Source organism: Xiphophorus maculatus, chromosome 22, assembly GCF_002775205.1.
Source record: "Xiphophorus maculatus strain JP 163 A chromosome 22, X_maculatus-5.0-male, whole genome shotgun sequence".
NCBI lineage: Eukaryota > Metazoa > Chordata > Actinopteri > Cyprinodontiformes > Poeciliidae > Xiphophorus > Xiphophorus maculatus.
Window position 1 is genome coordinate 14,308,578 of NC_036464.1, and position 15,025 is coordinate 14,323,602.

The following is a 15,025-nucleotide window of genomic DNA, read 5'->3' on the forward strand; positions in this document are numbered from 1 at the left end:
TAAGTGTACCGATGCCTGGTTTATTTACCATAGCATAATTGTGTTTGAATGGCCAGCCTGACCTAAACTCCACTGAAAATCTGGAATATTGTCTGAAGGAAGATGAGACACTAGACCTAACAATGATTTCGTTAAAGAAAGAGGAACTGCTTAAACCTCAGCAGTGCTACAGACTGATTGCTAAAGTGGAGAGCATCTGCAAGAGTAAGAAACTGAATTCCACAAAAGTTGCAAAACAAATATTTGGGAAAGGTGTTTTATATATTATTGTGGTTATTTAAAAAAAATATATATATATCAACCACTTTCTCTTAAATTTATTGGTGGAATATTTGGTGTGTCAAATGTTTTTGTTTTCCAGATAAAGTAAAACAAATTTATCAGGAGTTATTGAAATATAGGAGGAGGACAAGGAAGGACTTTCAGCCTAAAACTAAACCAGATAATTCACACAGGCATAGTAGAGAAGGGTCTTTCTTATGTCTGTGATTTTACAACTTCTGTCGGATTCCCCCCACATTGTTGGTTTGTTCCGGTCCGCCCCTCTCTACTTGGTTGCTATGCAACTCTAGTCAGGTGACTGTCTGCAGACAGAATATGGCTGACCTGTCAGAAGACCAATGAGGGAAAGGCCAAATTTTGCATAATCGATCTTATTTTATTTATTTTTTTCTTCGTTTCTGACCGCAGTTGTCCGTCGTGGGCAGCGCTTGACAGGAGATATTCAAGGTAAGCGTGGGGCCACTTACATGCAGGGTGATTCATCCGTTTATGCTACACGGAACATCAGTGTTGATGTTGGCTAGCTAAATGCTAGCTTAGCCAAACAGTCCTCCCCCGCTTTCCCTTAAGAAAACCAAATTCTGGAAACTTCATGGGGACGTCATAAATTACACTTCGCTAATTTAGCAACGTCACTATAAAGGCACTGCTCTCGTGTTTCATTACAAGTGTACTAGTTAAGCTGTTTATAACATTTATTGGAATTCACAAGTCTACTTGTTTTTGAGTGACTAAACGCACCAAATCACTAAATAACTCTGAATTGGGTTCTTCGGTAAGGTAGCCCTGTCTTTGTAATTTTAGTTAATACATGCAGTATTGTTTTTGTTACAAACTTGGTCAACTATCTAGTTTCACATAGTAGCATGTTAAAGATGCTAATAATCTTTTAAGCAATTACCGCTGTTTTTTTAATGTAATTTACTTTAAAGAAGTTTAAACCTTTGACCCCACAGCTGAACTCTTACTGCTTGTAAAGCTTTGAGATCTTTCAAGCAATGATGAACTTCCTGGTTGTGATATCACTGTCCTTAACTTCTATGTTATGCTCTTAGGTTGTTTTCCCCACCCCCTGTACACATCTGGCTATCAGATAGCCATCTGGTCAGTGTACATCAGATGGCTACACTGATCAGATGAATGGTCAGTGTAGCCCCATAACATCCAGAATATCAGGATGTTGTGGGGATACCCTGATATCCATGTTGTTTTTAATTTATGACAGAGCAGCATATAGTGTTTTGTAAAAGTAATGATACCTCTAGAATTTAGTAACATTTTGTCACATATATGCAAATTTAGTTCATTTTGTTGGTATTTTCTGTGATAAACCAAGACAAGTGATGCATATTGTTAAGTGGAAGGAAAATAATTCATAGGCTTAAGATGTCATCCACAAAAAAAAAAAGCAGGGAATGCATGGTTTGTGGTTAGTCCCCCTCTCATTGCAGTTCTGGCTTTCTTTTTGGTTATGTCTCCACCAGCTTTGCACATCTAGAGAATTACATTTTTTTGCCGTTCTGCCTTGCTCAGTCAAATTGGCTGCAAAGATTAATTTGAGCTGGAAGGACAACCCGCACTCCAATTTGAAGTCTTATGCCACCTCTATAATGTTTCCTTAGAGCACTGTTTCTCAATACCGGTCCTCACGCCCCTCTGCCCTCCATGTTTTAGGTGTTTCCCTTCTGCCACACACCTCGATTGAATCTGTGGGTGATTGACAGGCTTCTGCAGTACTTGGTCATGCAATCATTTGAATCAGCTGTTCTGGAATAGAGGCACATGCAGAGCAGGGGGGCCTGAGGACTGGAATTGAGAAGCACTGCCTTAGAGGATTGTGCTGCAATTAGCTACATCCATCTTTCCATCAAATCTGACTACCTTTTTTGGCTGTGTTGAATAAAATTACCATTACCATAGTGCAATGTTGCCCCCACAATGTTTTATGGTGATTTGACAAGTTTTCCACTTTTGCATTAAAGCAAGTTATGTAGTCATTCTCCCACCTTAAGTGTGGATCCTCTGCTGCTCCTCCAGGGTAACCACAGACCTTCTTGTTGCTTTTCTGAGTGATACTTTCTTTGCCAGGTTCTTCAGCTTAGTTGAGTGACCATTGTAGATTTACAGTTGTGTCATACTCTTTCCATTTTTGAATGATGGATTGACCATCATTCAAAATTTAGAGAAATTGAAATTGAGAAATTGAGAGAAATTTAGAGCTCGATGTTATATTATAACCTAATCGAAGATTCAGAGACACCACTGTGTCCTTGTTCTTTATTGTGCTGTTCTTTAATAGACCTCACAAAATGGTACTATAAATAACTGTAAACACTGAGACTGAATTACCCACTGGTGGACTAAATGTAGCTGATTGTTCTGGCATTTATTATGAGTATCAGAATCAATGCTTTTAGAATGTAAACTGAATTGAAAAGCACAACAGGTTCTTCAGTTGTTGTTTTTTTTGTTGTAAAATGTGTTGTAATCGTTTTTCTTCCACCTTACAATTATGTACTAGGGGAATTTTCTACTGGTTTGTTATGCACAATCCCAATAAATGCATTGAGCTTTGAAATTTTAATATGATAAGATGTTATGGGGAAGGTACTATGAAGAAAAGATATGCAACTGAAACTGATTGTTATTTAATGTCATACACAAGTGGTACTTATGTCAGGGTAGCTATAGGCAGCAAAACTCACTCTCAGAAAGTCTTTGTCAGTGGAAACATTCACTCCAATTTGTGTTTTAGCTCTTATTTCCTCCTACAGGTAACCTGTGTTCATTTAGAGTACAAATGTATACTAAAGACAATTTTCTGTTTAGTTTTGTGCTCTTTATGTGTTGACAGGCGTTAAATAGCCTGCATGAATTATTGATTTCCATCATCACAACAAATCATTTGATTCCAGATGAGTACTTTGCCAAATGGAATTGCAAATGGCCCAAGCCGAAGTGAGGCTTTTAGCAAAGATGCTCAGGTGTGGGAGAGACCATGGAGTCTGGAGGAGATCCGACAACAGAGTGCCAACTGGTCCTTAGCAGCCGACTCGGGGGTAAGCTAGAAATGGTGTTGTAACTTTGAAGCATCAGTGAAACAGTGCTTGAGAAAGTTGTGAAATCAACGGATCCTGTTTTCATAACGGCTTTTCCTTTTTATCTCACAGCTCTTCCTCTTCCTCCAAGACTTTTCGCAGAGAATGTTGTCAAAGACGCATGAGATTGAAAAGCAGTTGGACAGCCTTATCCGGGACACCAAGGCCACAGACAGCCGCCTGCACTCTGTCTTCAATGACTTTTTAATGCTCTCTAATACACAATTTATAGAAAATGTAATGTATCTCATAAATTCATTAATAGTATTTGCCAAATTAAATTTACATTGATATTTTTAGACTTCTTTTGAGCCAGAGGAGTTTTTTAAGTAGACGATACATGATTCAGTGTGTCCTGTTCTGTAACAGAGAGTGTATGATGAGGAGGTGGAGGAGACGATGCCCAAGGCTGATGCTTCAGAGAAGCAGCCTGAACAGGTAACTGAGCACAAACCTGCTAACATCTCTCATTTTCCTTGAGTACAGTGTTTTGAGCTTTTCACATATTGTCACTTTACAAACACAAATGTGAAATTATTGTACTTGAGTTTTATGTGATAGGAAAATGCTAAGTAGTGCATGTCTGTAAAATGGGAGGAAAACAATGCATTGTCTCAGTTTTAGTGTAATTATTTTATTTCCTGGCCTTTACTTGGTCTTTTTCATGCCATTTGTTCACTGATTGAAATAAAAAAACCATTTATGATACTTCACTAAACAGCTGTGCTTATGAGTGAATAAATTACTCATTCCTGAACATCCGAAGGCAGCTTGTTGCACTAGATTTTAATTTTATGTAGGGGTATTGTTGTTTACAGGGCCAAATACAAAACAAGTCATATTTTCGTTTTTAACTGGAAAGAAAATGAACCCATGTCACATTTTGCTTTCTCTTCTTGATTATGTGCTGCTTTGTGTTAGTCAAGCAGATGAAAGCCTAGTAAATTACATTGATGTCTTGATTGTAGCATGACAAAATGTGAAAAAGCTTTAAGTCTGAAACTACTTTTGCAAGTATTTTCACATTTTATATATTCATCTCTGAACTTCAGGAAAAGACTCGCGAGCAGAAAGAGGCAGAGTTGATCCCCAAGATGCAGGAAGCTGTGAGTTATGGGCTGAAAGTACTGGAGTCAGCGTTTGAACATCTGGACATCAAGGCAGGGAACTCTGACTCTGAGGACGAGGAGATCCCGGACAGAGTAGAGGCCATCCTGGAACCCAAGGTGTGCTGTTCCTCTGAAAGGCAATAATTGCAAAATGCAATTATTGCAGTTTTGACTGGAATGCATGTGATGAGATTAGTGTAATTAAGTTTGGATGTTACTTATTTTTGTATTAGGATCTCTATGTGGATAGGCCACTTCCGTATCTGATTGGCTCTCAAGCCTTCATGGAGCAGGATGATGTTGGGCTTGGCGACCTGTCGAGTGACGGTAAGACTCTCACAGCCGCTCTGTCTGTACCTCAGCTTGACATCAATAACCTTTATGTCACTTTCAGAACTATCGGTTGACAGCGACAGGGACAGCGTTGTTGATAGTGAAAATGACAAAGAAGAATTTGTGAGATAATATTTCCCTTATTATTTCACATCTTATGGTTTTGTTTTAATTTTCAAAAACATTTAGTTGAAAAACTTTCCTCTTTTTTTTTCTTCTTCTTTTAAACAGAATTCAGATGATGACGTTTCCCAGGAGGAGCCTGAAGCTCACAATAATATTCAAAAGGTATCTTAAGTCATTTTTCTATCTCCATATAAAAAAATAACTTCACCTCCAAACCAATTAAGTTTTACATTTTTCCCTCAATTTCATCTAGAAGTCATCTATGGTTAGTTTTGAAGAAGAGGAGGACGAGGATTCAGACTTATTTGAAAAATCAGATGAAGATGATGCTCCAAAGGTATAGCTGGGTCACACAAAATAATAATTTTGTACAGACCTAAAGTATATAAAATAGGAAAGTATAATTTAAGTGTTGGGTAATTCAGATGACTCCTAAAAAGAATGACCGCTGATATTTTGTGTCTCACAGAACACAGGCGAGTTCAGATTTGAAGATGAGTTAGCCGCCCGAATCAAAGGGGAACAAATGACCCGGCCTGAAGGAGATCGTGCGTGTAAGTTCCTGTCATTACCAGCTACCACACACGACATCACCCACTGTAGATTTCCATTCCTACATCTCATTGGTCCTCAGGTATCAAACATGTTTGATCATTTTCACACAAATCGTTTTGGTAAAATCCATCTGGGACACGGTTATTTACGAAATTACAAAGTTTGTCCATGTATACCTGTTATGCAGCTGAGGAAACCGAACTTTGTTGGATAAGTATTAGTGAACAATCAAGCAAAAATGCAGCTGTTCATAACAGCTAATATACTGTATAGCTGTTAATTTGCCTACTTGTATTTGGGAAGATTACAATAACATCGTCATTAAAGCGCTTGTTTGAGTACAACATCAAGTGCAATTCACATACGTCTGCCATTTTTACATGTGCATGTTTATGGATCTTTTGTTTCTACCATTTCATTTTCCTGAAGCATTGGCATCTAAGAAGAAGAGTAAAGGCAGAAAAGAACCAAAGCCTGCAAAACCACAGGGTAGGACACAGTCATCATCATTCCTGTTGAGCCTTACGTTTAGATGCTCCATTAGAGATTTCGCAACAAACCAACCAAACTTAAACTGTTCATTTAAATTTTACCAGCGGCTGAGGAGGACAGCGATGACATGTTTAAGCCTCCCAAGATGGATGATCATTATGATGATGATGACGACGATGATGACTTCTCCCCATTTGGAGGAAAAAGCGGCCTCTTCAGCGGAGGAAAGGGTCTCTTTGACGATGATGACGAGGTGATGTGATTTATTTCCTGTTTTGTATCTGCATCTTGGAAGCGGTGGGATCAGATTTTAATGTGTCATGTTCTATTGCATCATACAGGGAGATCTTTTCTCTGAGGCGCCAAAACCTGCGTTGGAGGAGAAAAGAGTAATGAATGAAAAGATAAAAAGCACATCTCAAACTGCAGGTAAAATCTAGAAATAAATTCATTTTTAAGGTAAACACACGGATTGAGATTTACATTTATTTTGCTGTTCAGAATCTCGTAAAGCTGATAAGAAGATTCCAGCTGGTGCTGTATCAATATTTCCAGGTAGTAGAAGAGATCTTAATAGTAACATGCAACCTTTCTTTCTTTCTTTTTTTTTCTCTATGCTTTATTGTACTGAAACAAACTTTCTCCAATTAGATAACAGCCTGTTTGGTTCTGGACAAAGCTCTGACTCAGAGGAGAGAAAAGAAAATAGTACCCCAGCTGTCAGGACCAAAACAGCTCCCACACAACCTCTCACTGGAGCTGGGAGTGGGGGTGATGGTGGAGCTGGGGGGCTGTTTGATGACGACGAAGACGATGATTTCTTTAGTGGAAAAACCCTGAAAAAGTCAGACTCTGGTAAGTGAATGAGAGAGGCGCCCAAATGGTGCTGCAGTTATTACAATGGGATCTTGGCTTGATTATTTCTTTTATTTAATTTCCAGCTGTACAGGAGAAAGCCAAACTTAAAAATTCAATTGACCTTTTTGACGATGAGGATGATGATGGTGACATATTCAGTGGTAAGTTCAAAGCAGCAACTCCAACCCAAAGCAAGAAGGAGTCTGGGGAGGAGAAAGATAAACCACCAGAGAAAAAGGTAAATGAAAACATTCTTTCTAAGAAATGTCTAGTGTTGTATGTTGTGTTTTCTGTGTGTTGCCATGGTGACGGTCAGTCTCATGTTTAGATGCCAGCTGGGGCTATCTCCATGTTTGGCCCTGCAACTAAAAGCCTGTTAAACGAGGGCTTGAAAAAACGGCAGACGTCTACCAATGAGGACTCTGAGAAAAATGAAGAGGTCTGGATAGACTATTGTTTACCTACTTAGCCCTAACACACATCAATTTAGTTTGTTTTCATTCGCAAAATGTCAGAATTTCAATCTAAAAGTGCTCCATTGTCTTCAGTGGTCACAATGTTAGGGTTGGTTTTTCTTCTAAAACAATTTACGGCTTCTTAAGTAGACACTGGATAAAATGTAGACAAATAATTTAATATGTTAGAAGAATTTATGTTATTTGCATAAGTAATACAACCTAATTGTGGGGGGAAAAATAAGGCACCTAAGAAAATTTAAAATTTTAATTGAACTTGATAATCTTCGCTAGATCTGATTTATAGAGCATGTTTATAACAACACTTTTCCAAAATGCTGTGCATTGATCCATAGACAGTCAAATGTTTATAGAACAGCAATAAACATACACTAAAACTGGAATGCTCGAAAAATAGATTTAATAATAACTTACATTTATGTAAATAAACTTTACTTAACTTTATTAAATAAGCTCAAAATAATTAACATTTATTTGTCAAGGGACAGTGCACATTAAGAACAGTGCTAAGAATTGAGCCCTGGGGGACACCATGCAGAATTAGATTGTGGGTGAAAAAGGTTCTGTGTAAAATGACCCCATTATTCTGCAATTCAGAAATCATATCAAGTAGAGGAGAAAACCTTCACATTTCGTTCCACATCTTGGGAAATATTGTGTCAAGCCATTGCATTATTTTGTCTACATTTTTTGTTTACGTTCTTAATTTTTACATGTTGTCTTTGACAAGAAAACAAACCTGTGCATCTCTTTAAAAATTTGACTACTCCTCTGCTGAGCTTGTGGTTTTTATTGTTTTTGTTTTGTTTTTTGTTATGTCTTAAATTCCCATTTCTTCAATAAATAGTATAATTTCACAACTCAAGTTATTTAGTATTTTTTTTACATTTATGAACTTCAGGTTGTTCCTGCCTCTCCTGATGTTGTAAAAGCTCCAGTTAAGTCAACAGAAAAGCCTCATAGTACAAGCCTGTTCTCTGATGATGAAGAGCCTCAGGTAATGTTTGCAGTAGAAACAAAATGGTAAGAAGAGATAAAGCTCACAAAGCATTTCGATAACGCTTGATATCCTTTTGTTGGCGTCAGTTATTTCCAGGAGTCACTAAGAGTCAATCTAAGCCTGACCCTTCAAGTCTGGGTAAAACCAGCAAGACGCCCCTGTCCTTATTTGATGACGAGGAAGAAGAGGTGAAAACTGTTTTATTACAGCAAAAAATCAAATCTGACTTGTTTTATTTGACATCACTACATGTTAACCTATTACCTCGTAGGATCTTTTTGCGTCTGCAGCCAAATCTCAAGTTAAACCGTCTCAAGCTAAAGTCTCCGTCCCACCACCCACCAAAGCGGCATCCAGCTCTCTTTTCAGCGACGATGAGGTATGTGGATAATAAAGGTAATATTTTCTACTCGCCAACCAGGATTTTTCTGAATTTGAAATATGTCATTTTCTGAAATGTCAGGATCAGTGGATTAGTCCAAAAAGCAACTCATCAAAGGCCGAGAGTAAAACGGGAGGAATGAAAACCAGCACTAGTGCCCCATCTAATCTCCCAAGTACTAAAATACCCCAGAAGAGCAGTTTGTTTAACGACGAGGATGACGATGACCTGTTTGCCGACACAAAGACTTCAAGGTACATACCGTTGTAAATAACTTAATTCATTTAGAAACGGAAAACAAAGCAGCTCTTGTCTGGCTCAAGTTGCATTGTAACTTCTATTGTACTTTAACATTTTAAATATTTACCCATCTTGTTCTGTTGCCTTCATGAAGTCAGAAGAAGCCCCAGAGGATTGCTCTCCTGTTTGAAGACGAGGGAGATAATGAAGGAAAAGAATCTCTGTTTGGCAATAACACAAACTCTGAAGCCCCAACAAAAGTGAGTGAGCAAAAATCTTAAATTCATTGCTTATACATGATTTATGCATCATTTAAAAAATATGTATATATATATTTTGATGCTTAGTTGAAATCAAGAAGATAAACTATTCTTGTGGATAGAACTGTCTGATGTTTGGGAATTATTTTGAGAATTTTAAATTTCTAAATTACCAAAAAGAATATTTATACAAGGGCATTTTCACTCATATCAACAAGACAAGACTTTAGCATAATAAACTGGTGTAGAGGATGATATTGAGTTGGTATAACGTGTGGTGCTGCAAACCTAAACTGTTCGTCAAAGACACTTTTTAAAGGAAAGCAGTTCTTATGTTTGAAAATTCACACGTGTTTTTGTGCGTTCTCCACGTATAACCGTTTTATTATCTGTAATTTTCCCAGATGCCTGTTGCCACTTTGCAATCCTCCTCGAAGCCAGAGCAGGTTCTGGTCTCTGAGACCCCAGCAAAGGACAAACCGCCGGTGCAGCCGAAACCGGCTGAAAAGAAACCTGAAGCACTGCCGTCACCGGAGAGCACTGAAATCAGAAAGAAGCCTGCTGGAGCAGTCAGTCTCTTTGGTGGCATTGATGTTCTCAGCAGCAAGCAGACAAAGGGCCCTCTGGACGATGAAGGCCAGGATGACCTCTTCCTCTCCAAAGGCACCCCACCACCAATGTTTAGAACCGATGAAAAGAAGGAAGACAAAGGCAAAACAAAAACAGTCAGTCTGTTTGATGAGGATGACGAAGACGAATCAGAATGGAACGTTCCAATATTCTCGGCCAGTAAGCCCACGGCAGGGAAGACACCAGAGGTTTGTCTGCCTTGTAATAGAACAGAGAATATGGGAAAATTTGTTCATTTGCATTTTTGTTTTACTTCTGCATTTGAAATGTAAATTTTTTCCGCAGCCTGCAGAGGAGCAACAGCAGAAAAAGAGCACAGGGGTTTTCCAGGACGAAGAGCTGCTGTTCAGTCAAACGCAGCAGAAGGACAACGACCCTGATGTTGATCTTTTTGCAGCCACAACAAAAGTTGAGGTCAGTGCATTTGTTGCATTGTTGTGTGAGTTCACTCTTAACAAGAACCAGCTCTAAGTTCAGTTCAGACGTTAAAGTCAAATTTATTTAAACTCTTCCAAACTACAATTATTGTTCCACTATGAACTGATTCACATTCCTCGTTATATTTTTGTCAAATAAAATTTGGCAGCAATTGCATTCTCTCTTGAGAATCAGAATTAATTGTAGTGGCCAATACTTTGATACGCAAACAAGCAATTTTCACATCATCACATACTGCTTTACTGCATAAAGTAAAAAGTGTCTCCTAAAGGTTGTGCAGTTACATTTGTTTGCCATTTAACGACATTACTTCTTCAAAGTTCCCCAAAGCCAAACTTGTCATGAACATGTTTGTGTACAACATTGTGTTTTTGCTTACTCTGCAAATAATGTTTTCTTCTGTATGTAGTTGCAAATGTTTTTCATTGTATGTTTAAAAAAAAAATACACGTTTTTTTTTTCTTGGTCAATTTTCAGAGTTCTAAGGTCCGTCCGATGAAACCAGCAGCACATAATCTGTTTTCAGACGATGACGAAGATGACATTTTCAGCTCTGTCAAAGCAACACCTCACCCTCCGGTAACAAATGAGTTTTATGTTTTTAGAAAACACTGGATTTAAATTTTTTTTTACCACTTACAAAAAATACCAACCATTTATTTCCCTTTTTATATAGATAGTAGCAAAGAAACCAAGCAAACCTCTTGATAAAGCGCCACTTGCAAGCCCTGATCCTGTTTCAGAGATTCAGGTGGGCTAAATTTGTCTGTTTTTGATTGGTTTTGATTTTTTTTTTCAGTTCCATACTACAAAACTGTGGCAACTATTTACTTATTTAGAAGCATTATTTTTGTTTTGTTCTGTTCTCAATTGTAAGATAGTTTTTGTGGGTTTTTTTAAATTATTTTTTTCTTTGTTTTTTTTATTTATTAAGAAAACACAAATTTTATGTTGGATACAATTTTGATCCTGCTGTAATCTGACCACACAGAAACCAGCACCAAGCCCTGTAAAACCTAAAGATTCCTCATCAAGGATTGGGAAACTTCAAGTAATTTAATTCTTTTTTAACTGAATCAAAAGCCTTTAATACTGACCTATTTTCTTTTATCTTATTTTCCTTTTCAGGGAAGATCTTTATTATTGCTACTTTGACATATTTTTTCATCTGCTTTTTTCTATTCTTCCAAACTTTGGCTAAAATTGACTGTCCTAATTGAAAATGGTTATTTTATTTTATCTTACTAATGAAGAAGAGTTGTCTTGCTGGTCTTTGCAGTTTCAGCAGTTCTTGCTGTTCATTGTTGCTCTTGCACCATTTCCATTCTCAGTCCTGGTTTCTCCTTTCTCTGAACCACACAGAGGAACTAACAAGTTAGAGAAGTGATACAAATCTGTACTATTAGTATGTGGTTCTGTACAAATGCTGAATTTTCTTGCTTGAAGTAAAGTCATCTTAAAAAGAATCTACTCAGCTTTCACTGCAACTGATTGTTTTTTCTTCTTTTTTTTTAACATCCAGGCCAGTCTGATGATCAACCCTGCTGCTTTGCTCCCTGGAGCTCTTTCCAGCATGTCAGGGACTCTGAGCTCTTCCTCTGGGGTATCCAGCTCCAGCCTGAGCCCCAGTCCTGTTTCAACCCCCATCGGAGGACATGAGGAGAGTGAAGGGGGGGTGAGCTTTGATACACCAGTCCAGGTCACCACTCTGCAAAGTGCACACAAAGTGGGTTTGAGTTTGGCACTTTCTGTACTGTTGTCTCTTTATCTTCACCTCCATCTGCTCCGAAAGTAGCTAAAATCTCCCTACCCTTGCAGGACCGTGCAAAAGGTTCGGCTCTCCGGAGACCCCAGTCCAGAGCGGCAAGGCAGCAGGCTGCCAAAAAGTCGATGGGGGACACAGATCAGAGCAGAGGGGCAGATGTTTTTGGGCCAAATCCCAGTGTTTCCAGTTTAGCATTGCCCCCTTCAGACAAATCCAACCTCACGCCCATCAACCCAACATCTCTTTTCTCATCCGAAGCACCAACCTCACCAAAGCCCTTACCTTCACAGCCTTCATCCTCTCAAAGCTCTTCCAGACCCAAAGAGCTGTCATTGCCAGTATCGACAAAAGCAGGAACGAAAGACTCCAGTAAGGACAGCAGCAGCACAAAGAAACAACTAGCATTAGAAGATGATGACCTCTTTGGCTCAGACAGTCTCTTTGGGCCTAAAACCGTCTCTAACAAGCCCTCACCCAGAGAGACCCCCAAGAGCATAGAGCCACAGGCCAGTAGTGAGGCAGGACTGAAGAAGGATATAGATCCCAGTCAACACTCCTCTATATTTGATACGCACACTGATGATCTTTTCCAAAATGTTAAGCCACTTTCAGTAACAAAGAAAGCTAAAGTCTCACCCTTTATGGAAGATGACGATGATGACTTATTTGGACTTAACAGCAGTGCCACTGCCACATCCAAAACTAATAAAGAAATCAAGAATGGTAATAGTTTTTCAACACAGGACATTTTTCAGGTAGGTTTACCTTTTTGTTTGTGGTAATTGTGTCAAGGTTCATCTGTGCTATGAGGGTGGATTTGATTCCTGTTTTTCCTGTCTGAATTTGTGTTACAGGATGAAGCCACCATTGTGCCTAAAGTTGACAAGAAGCTCAAAGAGAAAAGCATTGATGCTGCCTTGTTTGATGATAATGTAGACATTTTTGCTGACCTGACAGACACATTTAAACCAAAACCGAAGTCCAAGTTAAAGGGAGAGACCAAGTCAATATTTGATGACGACATGGGTAAGCAACAGTGATGCTTGTCACACATTTACAATGCTTTTCCAAAGTGTTCCACATTTTTAGAATGTAGCCATAAATGTCAATATATTTTATGGGGATTTCTGTGTGAGCATAACATGGTAGTGGGTAATAATGAAGTGGGGGATAAATAAGTGTCATAAAGTCTGAAAAGTGAGGCATACATTTTTACTCTGACACCTATGGATGAAATTTAGTGAAGCAAGTGGGAAGTCATGCAATTAGCAAATGTGTATTTTAATCTCAGTCCAATTGATTTGTGAAGGGCTCAGGGGTTTGTTGGGAAACATTGAAGAACAAACATCACAAAAACTAAGGAACGAACCAGACAGGCCAGGGAAGAACTTGAGTAGTTTAAAGCACAATTAGGTCATGCAACAATCTTTAAAGCTTTCAAGCGTCTCATGGAGCACCTTTCAGTCTGTCATCCAAAAGTAGAAAGCGTATGGCACAACTGCTAACAATTATGGCCTACTTTGTGTAAATCTGTCATATTAAATCTCTATAACATATGTTTGGGGTCTGAACATGACAAAATGTAAAAATACAAAACTTTATACTTTTGCATGCCACCGTATACTTTCTGAAGATCAGCTGTGTTGCTTAGTGCTCACCTTTTATTTGTCATATTTTAACATCGTTACATCTCTCTGCTCTTCAAAGATGACATTTTTACAACAAGCACAGCAAAGCCAGTGCCAAAGGCTCCTGATAAATCAAAGAAAACTCCACCAGCCAAGGAAACCACTACTGCACCAGATTCCAGCAACATATTTGATGACCCACTTAACGTTCTGGGTGGGAACTGATGTCTTGGAGTGGCCTGGAATTTGTAAAATTGTGGATTTTTTTTTTTTTTTTTTGCTTCATTATTAAGTGATCAAGAAAAGATATGATACATTGTTGATAAAATATTTATTGCTATAACATCATATCAGTATGTGGCTTATTTTTGTCTGACAAAGACTGTAATTAATACAATTCCATTCATCTTTCAACGGAGTTTCCAAAATTATCCTGGCATCATAGTTAATATAACTGTTTAGTCTTTATAATACATAATAGCACTTTATAAGCATACATTATGCTTAGTCTTGACGCCTGCAGAAATTATATTGATTTGTTTGGCTTTGCCATGTGAGATGTTTTTTCTTTAGGTTTGTGCCATATCATTCTTACTGTCTTAGTCAATTTTGACAATGTTTTTATTAAGAATTTCCTCCATTTCCTAACTTTGACTGTGATGATAAAGATGATGCTTTTTTTAATAACTAAAATGAAACATATTTTACCTGAATTATGTGTGATTATTTCCAGGTCAATCGTTGCTTTTTTTTTTGTTTTAACTCCAGAGCAAGGGAGTATTTTGTCGTTTGTTGAATCCAATAAATAGTTTCTTTAGTTTTTATAAGAGCAGTAAACATTAAAATCAAGAAAGTCTGTGTGGTTTTCTAACATTTCCACACGTGGATAACAAGCAAAAATAAATTTAACTTAAAATGCCATTTGTGGTAGGGAATAGATAAGGACTTTCATGTTCCCTTAAAATTGCTAAAATCAAGCTAAATGTGTTGAAGAGAGGGTGAATCTCATGTTAAGACCCAAAGAGCTGTCTGACCTAAGTATGCTAAGAAAGGACTCAAAAAAGATCTGGGAAAACAGCTATTCAAGACAAAAAATAGTCTACAAGTTGAAGACCTTCAAGATAGTTGGTCATGAATATGAACAAGGAGGAAATCATTTTTCTTTCTTTCTGGCTGCTATCCAATGACCAAACTAAGGTTTGCCACAGAAAGTATAGATGAAGACCAGAACTTTTACAAGTCATGTTTCTGAGGACAGGTGAGTCTAAAATTGAACTTGTCATGCACCAGAAACCAAAGACAACATTCCAGGAAAAAGCCTCATAGCAACTATGAAGCATGGAGTTGGAAATG

The 15,025-nt window shown here is 38.0% G+C and overlaps 1 protein-coding gene across 5 annotated transcripts; it reads left to right on the forward strand.

Annotated features, from left to right (window-relative positions):
* Positions 1-588: 588 nt before the first annotated feature.
* LOC102223381 (WASH complex subunit 2-like) lies at positions 589-14,385 on the forward strand. 5 transcript variants are annotated; one of them, XM_023327726.1, is made up of 31 exons: positions 589-729; positions 3,198-3,341; positions 3,453-3,617; positions 3,750-3,818; positions 4,433-4,606; positions 4,723-4,816; positions 4,884-4,945; positions 5,054-5,110; positions 5,202-5,285; positions 5,418-5,502; positions 5,933-5,992; positions 6,100-6,248; positions 6,337-6,424; positions 6,497-6,550; positions 6,647-6,850; positions 6,937-7,091; positions 7,182-7,292; positions 8,231-8,326; positions 8,416-8,517; positions 8,601-8,708; positions 8,793-8,965; positions 9,106-9,211; positions 9,616-10,029; positions 10,127-10,255; positions 10,757-10,858; positions 10,956-11,030; positions 11,271-11,330; positions 11,802-12,005; positions 12,098-12,799; positions 12,899-13,070; positions 13,752-14,385. In XM_023327726.1, the coding sequence occupies exons 2-31, from the start codon at positions 3,198-3,200 to the stop codon at positions 13,895-13,897; spliced, it is 4,344 nt and encodes a 1,447-aa protein (XP_023183494.1). In that variant the 5' UTR covers positions 589-729; the 3' UTR covers positions 13,898-14,385. The 5 variants fall into 5 exon arrangements, with proteins under 5 accessions (XP_023183494.1, XP_023183495.1, XP_023183497.1 ...); XM_023327727.1 differs by lacking the exon at positions 11,271-11,330; XM_023327729.1 differs by lacking the exon at positions 7,182-7,292.
* The last annotated feature ends 640 nt before the right edge of the window (positions 14,386-15,025 follow it).

Bases quoted from the DNA above. Each gene is read 5' to 3' on its own strand.
- LOC102223381 (XM_023327726.1), top strand. From the start codon at position 3,198: ATGAGTACTTTGCCAAATGGAATTGCAAATGGCCCAAGCCGAAGTGAG. The intron at 8,966-9,105 runs GTACATACCGTT...GCCTTCATGAAG, and splicing joins GCCGACACAAAGACTTCAAG to TCAGAAGAAGCCCCAGAGGA. The intron at 9,212-9,615 runs GTGAGTGAGCAA...TAATTTTCCCAG, and splicing joins ACTCTGAAGCCCCAACAAAA to ATGCCTGTTGCCACTTTGCA.